General features: G+C 34.6%; 1 protein-coding gene across 1 annotated transcript; it reads left to right on the forward strand.

Moving 5' to 3' along the window:
- Positions 1-8,444: 8,444 nt before the first annotated feature.
- Positions 8,445-14,862, forward strand: LOC120187206. Its single transcript, XM_039190983.1, has 5 exons — positions 8,445-8,859; positions 10,677-10,715; positions 14,396-14,480; positions 14,576-14,638; positions 14,700-14,862. The coding sequence occupies exons 1-5, from the start codon at positions 8,479-8,481 to the stop codon at positions 14,729-14,731; spliced, it is 600 nt and encodes a 199-aa protein (XP_039046914.1). The 5' UTR covers positions 8,445-8,478; the 3' UTR covers positions 14,732-14,862.
- Positions 14,863-15,334: the final 472 nt, after the last annotated feature.

Genomic DNA, 15,334 nt, shown 5'->3' on the forward strand with positions numbered 1-15,334 from the left:
ATCTATATGTTTTTATACACCGTAAGGAGCACACTGAGATTTTTAGCTTATTCTTTATTTTTTACTTTTAGATAGTACCATACAATAGGCTAGCAAACTTGGCATCATAAGGATCGATCTCTCCTTACTTTTATACCACTATATATTTTTATGCCCTTTTTGTTATACTTTGTGACACGTGTTTTTACTAATGTTTTCACGTATCTGTATTATCGATATTTTGTTTTTGAGCATGTTTTATATGTTTTCTGGTGATGGTATATGCATATATTTACCGTATGAACTTTACCGTTGTGCATTTTCATATTTTGTTGTTATACAAATTTTATTCACTGAAAAATGATTTTTGTATATGACATATATCCATGTAGATCCTGTTGTAACGTCCATACCTGGTTTAGGGGGTTACATTTGGTAGTATCAGAGCCTTTAGTTTAAACACTGGAACTGTGAATGAGTCCTAAATATCGTATTTTCAAAATATATTTTCTGATGTTTTCAAACATCGTGTTATACTGCTTAACAAGTTTTAAATATATTTGATATTTCTGATGCCAGTCTAACTTAGGTTTAAATTATTCCTAAAAAGCCTTGTAGATCTATCAAATGAATGTTTGAGGTCGTAGGCCAGGTCGTGGACTTGGGATTGGATGAACGACTTGACCTTATATTTTTATTAACTATCCAACGCTAAAGCGAGATCGTTATACTGTGCGTGTTCATCTATCTACTTCCTGATATGATCCGATTACGCCCGCAAGATATCCTCCTATCACAAAGGATAAGTATACTGAAATGAATGAGAGTGCCTTTGATAGAACTGTCTATCGCATGTTTCGAAGGGCGACTAGAGCTTATATGAATATGTCTATTGTAGACATATCATCATCTCTTGTGGCTTCTGGAGTAGTTTCTTTTGAGGGTATTACTAGGGGACCTCCGACTGATGCTGAGTATTGGTTGAAGGATATTGTGAAGATTATGGATAAGATAGAGTTGAGACCTTAGTAGAAGTTGAAATGAGTACTAGCCTTGCTTTTGAATGAATGATTTAGATGCTGGAATTCGAATTCCAAGAGTAGCCTTGCTCTTTTATGTAGCATTTTCGAAGTTGCTACATAGAAGAGAGATACATACAAAAGTGACATCAGGAGTTTCAAAGTTTGAAGTATGGTGACATGTTTATCATGAATTATGAGGTTGAATTTATCAGGTTGAGTCGATATGCTACTGGGCTTGTGGACACTAAGTTGGATTGGTGCTTGATATTCGAGAATAGACTCAGTTTTGAGATCAAGAGTCGAGTTGCTATCCATATGGAGAGAAATATTGAAGCTTTGGTTGAGATAGCTAAAACTATTGAGGAGATTGAACGAGTGAGTTTAGAGTAGGAGAGGTTGAGATAGATATAGAGACCGATTCAAAGGACCTTTTGGTTTCAGTGACACTTTTGCGCGTCCCAACAAGTGAAGTAGGGGCGAGATTTTTTGGAGGGGTGATATGAGTTCTAGGCCTACGACATTAGCCATATTGACAGTTCCAGCTTCTAGTCATGGTGGTTTTTCTAAAGTATTGATATTTTCCACCTATGAGCATTGTGAGAGATGTCATTTTGGTGAGTGCTAGAAGAAGATACATACTTGTTTTAGATGTGGATTTAGATACCATTTCTTGAGAGATTGTCCTGAACCAACTCATACTGGTTAGGTACAAATTCAGAGTCCTGCTCGTACTCAAAGTATTGTTCAAACTCTAACTAGGGTCATAGTTAGCCAATAACATCTGGGTCTACTAGTAAAGGTCGACCTTTACAGAGTAAGGGCACAACTCAGACTGAGGCCAGATAACCTAGGTTAGTTTATGTTGCTAGACGTCGATATGATCGTTGAGTCTGATGTGATTGCAAGTACTATTACCATTTATTCAATTCCTTATTTTACTTTATTTGATCCTGAATTTACTCATTCCTATGTATCGTGTTCTGTATCTAGGGGTCTTAACATCACTATTAAGAATACCGAGAGTCATGTGACAGTTAAGAGTCATGTAGGTCAGTTCATTGACTTGGACCAAATTTTTAGAGGGTATCCTATAGAGATTCATAGGGATATCTTATTGGTTGATCTAATAGAGTTTCCTTTATAAGAGTTTGACTTGATTATTGGCATGGATTGGTTGGAAAAACATCGAGTTAGTCTTAATTGTGAGACTAAGAGAGTTGTTCTGAATACTCATGATGAAAGAAAAATAGTGATGATCGAAGAACATTGTGAGTTCTTAATGAATGTTGTGTCCGCTTTGGTAGCTGAAAGGATGATCAAGAAGGGTTCTAAGGCGTTTCTCACTTATATTCTAGATACGAGGGGTTCCTGATCTAATATAGAGAGAATTTAAATTGTTAAAGAATTTTCCCGATGTATTTCCTGAATAATTGCCTGGTTTACCATCGAATAGAAAAGTTGAGTTTGAGATTGAAGTCTATTCTGGTTCAACTCCAGTTTCAATGGATCATTACCATATGACCCCTAAAAAGCTTAAGAAACTAAAGGTTCAACTCCAGGAGTTGCTGGATAGGGGATTAATTCGACCAAGTATTTTACCGTGGGGGTGTTACAATTCTCTTTGTCAAAAAGAATGATGGGACATTGTGACTCTATATTGATTACAAGAAGTTGAATTAGCTCACGTTTAAAAGTAAATATCCACTGTCCAAGATCGATGATCTGTTTGGCCAGTTCTGAGGGGTTACCATATTTTCGAAGATAGACTTAAGATCTGGTTATTACCAACTCAAGGTGAAAGATTTTGACGTCCCAAAGACTTCATTCCATACTTGATATGGGCATTACAAGTTTTTAGTGATGTTATTCGAGTTAACCAATGCCCTTGATGCCTTTATGGATGTGGTGAATTGAGTATTTCAACCTTATCTGGAACAGTTTATGGTCATTTTTATAGACGACATATTAGTATATTCCCGTATTAAAGTAGAATACGATAAGCATTTGAAGACCATTTTGCAGACTTTAAGGGAGCATAAGATGTTTGCCAAGTTGAGCAATTGTAAGTTTTGGCTAAGTGAGGTGGTTTTCTTGGGATATATCGTATCTGATGAGGGTATTCGGGTGTATCCGAGTAAAGTAGATATTATTCTGAATTAGAAGCAACCTAAGAATGTCTCAGAGATCCGTAGTTTCTTAGGCTTGGCCGGTTATTATCGTCATTTTATTGAAGGTTTCTCTATCCTTACAGTTTCTTTGACGAAGCTTTTGAGGAATGTCGCTCTTTTTGTCTGGTCCGAAGCTCAACAATCTAGATTTTAGAAATTGAAGATAATTCTGACTGAAGCCCTTGTGTTTATTCAACCAGAGTTTGGGAAGAATTTTTTAGTTTACAACGATGTTTCTCACTCTGGGCTAGGATGTGTTCTGATGTAAGATGAGAAGGTTGTAGCTTATACGTCCCGTCAGTTAAAGCCTCATGAGCACAATTACCCCATCCACGATCTAGAGTTAGTTGGAGTGATCTTTTCTCTAAAGACCTGAAGATATTATCTCTATGGAGAGAAATATATGCTTACTCAAAGGAGCTAAATCTAAGGCAACGTCGTTGGTTGAAGCTTTTAAAGGATTATGATTGTAAGATAGAGTACCATCCGGGCAAGGCCAATGTGGTGGCTGGTGCCTTGAGCCATAAAACAACATATGCTTTGAGAGACTTTTTTTCCAGGTTGAGCTTTATGATGATAACAACTATTAGCAAAGTTACAGGTTAAACCGACATTAGCCGAGAAGATTAAGGCTAAGCAGGTTCTATATAGCTCGTTGCTTTCCGTTATTGAGAAAATTGAGCAGGGATCGAATTTGGATCATACTATTGATCAGAATGGTGTCCTATGTTTCCAAGACCATTATTGTGTTCTTAGAGATGGTGAGTTGAGGTAGACCATTCTTCAGGAGGCCCATAATAATCCTTACGATATGTATCTCGGTGGAGATAAGATGTACAAGAATCTCAATAAGCGTTACTATTGGGTTGGAATGAAGAAAGACATTTCTGATTACGTGGCGAGGTGCCTGACTTCTTAACAAGTCAAGGTAGAGCATCAACCCATTATGATTCCAGAGTGGAAATAGGAGAGCATCACGATGGATTTTGTGACTGGATTACCTCTAACTCCTTCTAGAAAGGATTTTTTTCTAGGTGATTGTTGATCAACTCGCTAAATTTGCTAACTTTATTTATGTTCGAGTTAATTATTCGGTGGACAAGCTGACTAGATTACATATCAATGAGATTGTTAGACTCATGGTGTTCCGTTGTCTATCATTTCTGACCGAGATCCGAGGTTCACTTCTAGATTCTGAAAATATCTACATGAGGTTATGGGTAATAGTCTAAACTTCAATACAACTTTTCAACTCCAGACTGATGGTTTGTCCGAGAGAGTGATACAAGTTCTGGAGGATATGCTACGGGGTTGTGTGATTGACTTCTGTGGTAGTTGGGAGGACTTTTTTCTGTTAGCTGAGTTTGCTTACAATAACAACTACCAAGCTAGTATCTGTATGGTACCATATGAGGCTCTATATGGATGTATATGTCATACTCCTATATGTTGGATTGATTTACATGATAGGAGGACGTTGGGTTCAGAGTTAGTCCATTAGACAGAGATATTGTCAGATTGATCTGTGATCGTTCGAGAGAGGCCTTTGATAAACAAAAATCTTATGCTGATCAGAGGATGAAAGATATCAAGTTTGAGGTTAGAAATAAGGTTTTTTTTAAGGTATCTCCATGAAAGAAGGTGTTGAGTTTTGGACGCAAGAGTAAGTTTAGTCCAAGATTTATTGGGTCATATCGTATTATGAAGAGAGTCGGGCATGTTGCTTATCAACTTGAGTTGCCTCCCCAGCTTAGCTATATTTATCATGCATTCCATGTATTTATGTTGAGACGATACCGTCCGGATTCAGGTCACGTTATTTAGATCGAAGATATAGAGTTGATACCTGATTTGTCTTATGAGGAGTAGCATGTTCAAATTTTAGACTAGGATGAGAGAGTTCTTCAGAATAGGCGTATCTCGATGGTAAAAGTTTAGTGGAGTAACCGTGGTCCAACAAAGGCTACCTAGTAGACGTTGGAGTCGACGGAGGCTCAGTTCCCACATCTGTTCGAACTAGGTAAATTTCAAGGACGGTATTTCTTTTAACTGGGGAGAATTGTCACTCCCCAAAGTAGGGCTTAGATTTTTTTTCTTAATATTAATTCTAAGGAATAAAATAAATTTTAATTAAATTCTAGGACCAAAATAAAATTTTAATTTAATTCAAATCCAAATTCGATGATAAGAAAAAGCCTAAGGACTCCATGCATAATTCTACCTTTTTCATTTGGATAAGGTTTTATAAAGTTTCCATTTCTAGAAACCCAAAACCGTTCTCAAACTTCAACCTTCCCTTTTTGGAAACTTTTGGAAAAAACCTTCAATCGATGTTTCATTGCCAACCGTTGCTCTGTTTTCGACACCAACCATACCTTTGGATTCCTTATGTCATCCTGAGTACACCGATGTTTGTCTTATCACCTTATCGTCGGTGCGTAGAGAAGTGAGCGATAATAAGTTTATGACATAGCGCAATTGAACTTCTCACCGTTCATTGTTGTGAACTGAGCTAGGTAAATGTCTCAAAACTCCTTAAAATTATTTTAGAAAATTTTTTGTAATTTTTTCGTCACCAAACTCCACTGCACGCGCCACCACACATCACCCATATGCGTGGGGCTTGTCCATCGCTTGGTGGAGCTTCTAGAAGCGAGTCAACCCAACCCACTGACCCGATCGCCCGATTCAAATTTTCTGGCCCATTCGGTCCAAATCCAAACTAGTTCAACCAGACCGACCCATTTCTGAATCGAATCGAACTGGTTCAACTGAACAGGACCAAACTGATTCAACCAAACCGAACTGAACTGTTGAAAATTGACCATTGAATGACGTTGACGTTTTTTTGAAAACTTCCCACTTGATGTTTTTCGACGTCCTTAGTCTAATTTTATGATTCATTTCACCAAATTCTGAATCGAAAGCCCCAAATCAAGCTACTTGTAGATCTGTACGGTCCACGTTCTTCGAGAGCTACTCGTAGGTTTCTGTAAATAATTGAATTAAAGTTTATTATTTATTATGTTAGGATTTTGATATAGTTCATTTGATTCGTAGGATCTAACACTACCGTCGATCGTGATAGACAGACCCAAGAGTAGGCTATCATATCCGACTTCTCAGACCGATACAATTATGTTCCTATTGGTTTTACAATATTGTGTTGAATTATCTGTCTGAACTATTTTTAAATTATAATTATATTAAATATTCAGACTGCATGATATATGATTTACCATATATTTTCTACATGATCTTTGATTATTGTATTTTTGTATCTGATTTTGGAATGTGTCATGTTTTAATAAATTAAACTACTGTTTTCACTCAAATACATACACATTTACTATAATTGGGGGTATGATTTGAGGAAGTATCTCGAGCCTAGTCTATGACTTGTAAGACCTTACCGTATGCTCTTCTGTTTTGTGCACATGGTAAGTCCTTACCGTAGACACTTATGCTATCAATATAAGGTCCTTACCGGGTGTATAGGTGGGTGTATGGTTTAAGGGAATCTACACATTTTGGTGATTGGATGGGAGTAATGTTCATGTTTTCAAAACCTATTTTATAAATCAACTTTTACCGAAGTATTTCATTTATATGTTTTTATACACCGCAAGGAGCACACTAGGTTTTTTAGCTCATTCTTTATTTTTAACCTTTCAGATAGTACCACACAGTAGGCTAGCGGACTTGACATCATAAAGATTGATCTCTCCTCACTTTTATATCACTGCATATTTTTGTATGCCCTTTTTGTTATACTTTGGCAACACATTTTTTTACTATTGTCTTCATGTATTTGTATTATTTGTATTTTATTTTTAGCATATTTTATACGTTTTTTTGGTGATGGTATATGTATATGTATATGTTTAGCGTATAAACTTTATCATCGCATATTTCCGTATTTTTACCGTTATACGAATTTTATTCACTGAAAAAGATTTTTTGTATACGACATGTGATCGCCTAAATTCGGTTGTAACGTCCAGGCCGGGTTTAGGGGTTACATAAGTTTGTGTATATATAAACACATATATATTACAAGTATAATGAATGTATAAGTGTAATATTATATATAGATAATTTGATTCTTGCATGTTATTTATTTACTTAAATTATAGTGTGTAATTTTATGTTTAATCAATTTAGTTCTTAAAATTATATTATAATATCTAAAACCTTATAAAATTTTGTTCCTAAACTTTTGAAATGAATGTGATTCAGTATATTTTTATATTAATTTTAGTTTCATTTTTTACAATTATTTCGATTTGATCCCCATGTGTTGTTTAATTTATTTAAATCTTAACTTGAAATTTAATATTTGTTCAATTTAATGCTTAAAATTATATTTTGTATATGAAATTGACTTATACTTATTTATATTTTTATAATTTACCTCAAACCCAATAAATCACATAATAAACTTCATTTCAAACTTTATAAATTATATCATAATCTCCAAACCATATAAACTTTTGTTCACCAACTTTTTAAATGGATTCAATTTAGTCTGTTTTTATATTAATTTCAACTTAACGTTTATAATTATTTCAATTTGATCCATCATCCATGTGTGTTGTTTAATTTATTTAAATTCCAATTTGTAATTTAATGTTTGTTTAATTTAGTCTTTAAAATTATATTTTTATTAAAATTGACCCGTAATTATTTATATTTTTTTTTAATTTACTCCAAATCATATACAATTACAAATTACAATTCATCATTCATGAAAGGAGAAAAATAATTAACCCAAAAATGACCCGACTTGAAGTCAATCCGTACCCGATAATATCCGACCTAAATTTTTACTTTCAATGATGTGACTCGATCTGAACGAGATCCAACCCGAGGTCCATTTGAACATGAATTAACATGGTATTTAACTAATTCAGACTTGAATCATTTTGACCTAAATTGACATCGATTCGAACTGAAATTAACCCGATCTGAATCTGAACTGAATCTGATGTCAAATCAACCTGAAAATAACTCGAACTGATTCGACCTGGATCTGACCTGATCTAGTCAAACCATCAAATTGACCCAGTACGATCTGTATCAGATTTGACCAAACCTAGAAGGATCCGACCGAAACCTAAACAGTTACCTGATTTCACATCCTTAACCCTAGACCCAAACCAATACAGACTTAAAAGTTGAGGAATCATATTGAAAAATGTTAAAGTTGAGTGATAAAAATGCGTAGTTTAACCTTATCTGGATTGGAAGAATTTAAGTGAGGTTCCCTCCTAACACCAACCAAATCCACAGAGACAAAAAAAGAAAAAATGATAATAGATGGCAAAGATTCCAAGCCCAAGGCACAATCAAAGTCCCGCCCATCTTCCCCGCGTCGTTCGCGTACATCAAAGTTTACGCCACCGTCGGCCTCTTTGGTCGACGGTGAATTCGCGGTGACGGAGCGAGAAGGGAGCCCTGCAATCACCGGTCTCTTTGAAGATCTCCAAATTTCACAGGATTCAAGCCCTAATCCCAGGAGCTTTCCTTACAGCGTCAAACAACAATGCTGGGAAAAAGCCGAGAAGGTCAAGGGACGAGACCCAACTCGCTGGCGGCGTGACGCTGTTCGTAACATTGTTTTCAGGAAGCTTGTTGGTTGTCCTGGTTGCTTGTGCCATGACTATGACCATATCATCCCTTACTCCAAGGTATGCTTTTGTTTTTCCCACTTGAATTGAAAGTTTCTGTTGTTTCTATGAACATGAATTTGGATTTAATTTGTTCTATGATTTGTGAATTGAAATGCATTAATTTTGTCTAAATTAATTGAGGTTCCATATTATCATATATTTTTTAAATCAAAAATATGAATTCTCAACTTCACAAGTATGTTTATGAATTTCACACTATTACTGAATAGGCACCCGATTTAATGAATATGAGAAGTCGTCATTACATTTGTATGTGTTTCATCACAAAAGTCACTTTTTTTTTAAACCCTGATCAATCTTTCGAAATCTAAGTTTCCAAAAGCTACCTTAAATTTTTGTTTTATCCTGTTTATTGAAGCTGTTTTCTGAAGTGGGTTTGGGTATCGTAGGTTTGTTCTGGCTTCATTTTGTACTTCCTGAGCATTTTTGTTATTATAATTATCTACTCGTAATCATGGAGAAATAGCTTTGAATTAGGTGGTTATTAGCTTGTATGATGCTAAGTTTTCGTGTTGTTTAGACCAATGGTACTCGGACTCAGGTTGTGTGTCAAATATATAGATATATCGGACTCAGGTTGTGTTGTTCTTTTGAAGTTTTTTCCATGTATTAGAAGGTTCTTTGAGAGTAATATCTTCATACTTGTATCCTGTTAATATTCATAAGATGTGTGTCAGGTACTTCAAGAAAAATAATTCGAGCAACATACTTTATACTATTTTGAAGGCACATCTTTCATTTCCTCTAAAATTATGGATAATTGTGTGAAAGTGCTCCTGCATAGTGTTATTTCTGATATGATTTTAGGTCATGCACCTTAGAATTTATTTCCAGAAAAAAAATGATTCTTGATCCATTATAGTTAAAGCAGATATTATAAAAAAAAGAAGAGAGAAAACAAGATTGAAGATTAAAGTTGATTTGTTGCTCCATTTCTTGTGTGAAAATATACCTCTGCTAATTGGTTGTTAGACTACAATGGAATTTGGGAATTTGATCACTAAATTGCAAAGAATTCCATTGCTATATTCTGTAGACTACGATGTTCAGACTTTGAATCTGCAGGGACCAAAATTGATCAGATCCCTTAGTGAAAGATATAATTCTAGTTCCGCACTGGTCATGACTTTTCCATTTCATAGTGGAAATGTTTTGTAGAACTATAGAGAAGTTCCATTTTAGATGAATAATTTATTCTTAATTACTCTAAATAAAGCAAAGCTTGAAGTGCTAGCGCTACTTATGGGAGGCAAAGAAATTCAATCTCTGTTGGGCGGGAATCATTTGGTAGAAGAATCTGGCTGTCATGATGTGTAGCAGTACTAATAAAACTCTAAAAGTAACAATAAGCGAAGATCAAAAGTTGGCCATAAGGTGGTAGAAAGCCATAGTAGTTGATGGGTCTGGAGGCAGCATGTGAAAGGTTCCCTGTTAAGCTGGACTGGTTCGTTTAATTGATGTTCACATTCAACATTTTTCACATACGAGATTATATAAGTTTCTAAGGAGGACCTTCTGAGCCCTGGGAACTTGAGGCTAATCTCACGCTGTAGGGTCATATGCTCAAAACGTTTAAATTTGTAGGGTCAAAGCATCATGTATTCACAGGACGCCTTCTAGCTTACTATAGAGTATAGACAAAGTTGATTTCTTTCCAAGATAGTCTCGTTGTTATTCAAGCTCTCAAAGACCGTCCCTGAACTTTCCAGCTCTTTTGAATATTGTGTAGTATTATAATATGCATGAAATCATGTATCTTTGTTCTGGAAATATAGAGCCTGACTCTTGATTAATATTCTTTTCATGAATTTCAGGGAGGAAAAAGCACGCTAGAAAACTGTCAGGTTTTACAGGTATGAGATTTTCCCTCTTATGGCATATTCAACATTAATTTTTCTTTCTGTTTTTCTAAATTTCCTAATGTCTTTTCAGGAAAAAAAACTAATATGCTTCTGTTTTTAAAATTTCATGCATCCTGCCAATATATATATATATATATATATATATATATATATATATATATATATTGTAATGCAGTAAGGCATGTCGGGCCAAGACCGATAGTGATATCAGTCTACTAAAAGTTGTTGATGTTTTCATGCATTTAGATAGCTAACAGGATTGACAGCTACTTTCCTTGAGTTTTTAATACACTTTGTTGACATGAATGATAGTAATGTTGCAATTTGAGGTCCGAGAATCATCTCTCTGGGCTCACATTTTCCTCTCATTGAACTGATTGCAAAGGTCTATTGAGTCGCAACTAGTCCACCTTGATTTGCCTTACCGTAGTGAAGCCATTATAAATTCCCCATAAGAAAAAGGATAGAAAAAGAAAAGAGCCAAGTATCAAGCTTGGTAATGGAACTTTTTAACTAAACATATTGAAGGATCCTAATCATTTTTACGTATTTTTTAGATGAATCTACATAATATGTTTTTGAATATAATCTTTCCTTTGGATACTATCTTAATTCTTGGTTTTGCGTCTCGCGCCAAAAAAAATCACCCGCCTGGGTCTGGGCGAAGCGGCATACGAGAGGCTCCTCGCCTCCGAGTTTGGCGGCGGGACCAGCGCTTGTGCGCTTTTGGAAGAAAACGTAGAGTAGATAAAAGAAGAAGATAGGAGAATAGCGGCAGAAGAACAGTGGTGAAGAACGGCTAGGGCAGACTCATTTTTCTCACTATCTTAACCCTAATACATAAAGTTACTTAACCTATTAATCAATCAGCCCAAGCCCATTATAACTTTTTCACATTTTGCCTGCTTTTAATCAAAAGCACTCTACTGCCGTCTATGCCCTCTCACCTTTTTTATTCTTTCTTTATACTAATAAAAAATAAGATCTATTATAATAAACTAATGTAATAAATATTATGCTACCGCCTATGCCCATCACCCTTCTTTATATAAAAAAATTATCTAATATATAAATAAATAAATAATAATTAATTAATTTTATAATTATAATAATTTTCTATAATTGAAATATAATATAATTATAATAGCAATGTTACCTTAGGATAGGTGTTATTGTTCATTTGTTAATTTGTGTGGAAAAATTATTGTTTCACCTAGTTGAAACATGCAACCATTAGTTTGTTATAGTGCAAGTGTGTAACCCTAATTGTTTTGAAATGTTTTGGAAGGTAAAGTTTTGTAAATGGTAGAAATAGGGCTGGACTCTTGAGGAGGGAATAAACAATAGTAAAGGAACATAGTGTGGGAAGGAAATTAAATGTTTTGGGAGTAAACCAGGAGTTAATAGACGTGGATCTGTTCTAAATTAATTTATAAAAAAATTTTACACAAAAAGTGTGCCTTGCATACGAAAGGCGCAAGCCTGCGCCTAGGCTCCGGAGACCTTTTGCGTCTCGGTGCACCTTGCTCTTTAAAAACCAAGTCTTAATTATGTTTGCATGGTATGAGTAGCCATAGAACAGTTGAAATTGCCATTATGAGTAGCCAAGAACAGTTGAAATTGCCATTCTCTGGCCTGATACCAGCCAGTGGTGAAACCAAAAGTTTAAGTTAGTGGGGGCAAAAGAATGTTAATTGTAATATTTTTACTAGTATTTGGTTAACTAAGAATTTTATTAAGGTCTCAATGGTATTATGGCACGTCTTTCTTAACATACAATAGACCAAGCAGACTTTCATCCACTAGTATTAGGTTAACTAAGAATTTGGTTAACTAGTAATATTTTTACTAGTATTTGGTTAACAATCTTCATTGCTGAAAATCTCATAATTGGTATTCCAACTGGTAAAAGTGAGTTAAATATCAGCTACATAAGATGATAAGTTGTGTCATTTGTTCTTTTCTAATAAAATGAAGGGTAGGCTACACATTTAGTACCTAAATTATCATTTTGGCCTGTTTTTAGTATGCAAACTTTCAATTTTTTCAAAATCATACCTAACATTTAGTTTTTGTTTCATTTTAGTACCCGCCGTTAAAAACTTAACACGTTTAATACCTAAACTATCAGTTTTGGTCTGTTTTAGTACCTAAACATTCAATTTTTTTCAAAATTGAACGTTAAATTTTGAACGGGTACTAAAATGAAACAAAAACTAAACTTTATGTATGATTTTGAAAAATTGAAAATTTAGGTACTAAAACGGACCAAAACTGATAGTTTAGGTACTAAACACATAATTTACCCTTAAATGAAAAAAAGAATTCCTTGCATGGAAATTGCGATCATCTACAAAGCTGCTTGCTCTGGTCTATCTTTTCTTTAGTTAGAAAGTGACTCCTGTTTTCAATGTGACATCAGTTGTCAATTTCCAATATAGAGATTTCGGGTTCAAACTCTGGGAATTGCATAATTTAGAGGATGATGGTTAAATCGGTTTCCAAAGGTTCAACCCCTAGGAAGTAAGTACATTGATTAGTAGATAACAGAGTTAAACCGGTTTCCAATAGATCTTAGGTTCAAACCTTGGGAAATGAATGGATTAGAAATGAGAGAGAACCACGTCCTGATGTGTTGTCGAAGTCTTAGTAGCACTGTTTTTTTCACCATAACATAACTAAGTGATCGTCTTCGGTGTGTCAATATTTTCTGTATTTTTAAGTGATAACTAACTCTTTCTATTAATGCAGTCAATCTTTATAGAGAAGACGACTATATAGGAAGAAGTATACAGCTAGAACTTAACCTATACTCAAGGATATAGATGAAAACCCATACATTACTAAGGATATGGATAAATGGTAGCCTATACATTCTTGTATGTGGATCTGCCTATGATGGCACTTCAAAGTGAGGACCATTTATTAGGGCTTTGGCTAACCCTCCAAATAGAGTTCATTGGGAACCTTTTTCCTCATCCAAACACAATTTTTAGAAGATATTGGTGTTTAAAGGAAATAGGGTTGTAAATGAGATGAGACAGATTGTGAGTTACTCGAGATCAACTCAGTCAAAGCTCGATAAATACTCGACTCGAATGGACTTGATTCAAGCTCGAGCTCGACTTAAGCTCTTAATGAGCCGAAATGAGCTACTTGATTCTTGACTCGAAAAGCTCGTGAGCAACTCGAAAATATAGTATATTAAGATTTTATTTTTAAAAAAATAAATTATTAATAATATTAATATTTATGTATTGATTTAAAAAAATGCAACATAACCTTTTCATGTATTTAAGGTTCGAGTTCGAGTTCGAGGCTTCAATCGAGTTAATTTTAAGATTTTTTTCATTTCGAGCTTTTATGAGGTTTTGAGTTTGAGTCAAGCTTCAAAATTTTAGGATCTTGAGTTTTCGAGTTAAGTTAAGCTCAGCAATACTCGAGTCGATTCAACTTGTTTGCAGCCCTAAACGGAAACATGTTGGTTCATATTTGAGTGCTTAATCTTTCACTATAATTCTTTGATTCCCATTTGTGAGGATCTGGGCTTCTCTTTTCCAGAATCAGCTGATTCAGAAAAAGCTGATCTAAAGTGTTCTGTATTAGTAGTACCATGGGGTTCAATAATAATTTTGAATCTGATGTTTGGGATCTTGTTTCGATAAATTTAGGCAACTGTTAATCGATCAAAGGGAAACCGGACTGAGTTGTCCAAAGCTGATCTTATTCAGAGAAGTTCTTATTGCCGGGTTTCAGGTAAATGTAATGTCGTACAATATATATTTTTTCCTGATAAGATGACTACCGAATTTTCTAATCCGTGACTTTCAACTGTTCCATCGAACTTTTAGGTCGGGACATGGATTTGATCGAACTTTCAGCTTATGGCAATGTTCACCATGGGGAGGACTCAGGTGGGTGTAGAATTCAATGATATGAATATCTGGTGTAGGAAGTTAATAATAGTGATTCCAGGATATATCTATATAGATGTACTAGTGAAATGATGATTGAGGTCAAAGATGAAATCCTGAAACAACTGTTTCTTAGTATTATGTGATTATAACGCCTCTTTGTCTCGGTATTTGTGATGAAATTGTTGAATGTTAAGAAAAAAAATTGAGATTCCAAAGTAAAAGGTGACCACTTGTAGGAGGATCGTACTGGGATAGAAAAGGGTTAAGTCTTTTTTTATATGTTGATAACATTTGTGTTCATCACTCTCTCTCACTTACACCCCCATCTTAAGCATGGCCTTTGTGGACTATCCTTGCAACCACTTCCCTAACTTTTTGGCTACTTTATAAACCAACCCAACTCAACAGATTAAGATAAGCGCATCAACCGATTCCATAAATTTTAGGGTTTTAATTAAGTTGCCATATGCTATTAAAATGTTTATTTGTTGATATTATAATTATTTAAATAAAAATATTAATATTTTTATAAAATAATACGATTATTTTTTTAACATGTTGAACGATCTCGTAATAAAAGGGAGTGTTATTCTTCATAAAAGTTTCTGGTTTAAGCAGTTATGTTTGCATGATATTTGGGTATTATCAAAAGAAAAGATTCTAAACAAGTATTATATTACCTCAAACTATTAA

The sequence above is a fragment of the Hibiscus syriacus genome, unplaced genomic scaffold, assembly GCF_006381635.1.
Source record: "Hibiscus syriacus cultivar Baekdansim isolate YM2019G1 unplaced genomic scaffold, ASM638163v2 tig00113724_pilon, whole genome shotgun sequence".
Taxonomy (NCBI): Eukaryota; Viridiplantae; Streptophyta; class Magnoliopsida; order Malvales; family Malvaceae; genus Hibiscus; species Hibiscus syriacus.

Coding starts and splice junctions, on each gene's coding strand:
- LOC120187206 (XM_039190983.1), top strand. CDS start 8,479: ATGATAATAGATGGCAAAGATTCCAAGCCCAAGGCACAATCAAAGTCC. Junction 8,860..10,676: donor ATATCATCCCTTACTCCAAG/GTATGCTTTTGT, acceptor CATGAATTTCAG/GGAGGAAAAAGCACGCTAGA. Junction 14,481..14,575: donor TTCTTATTGCCGGGTTTCAG/GTAAATGTAATG, acceptor TCGAACTTTTAG/GTCGGGACATGGATTTGATC.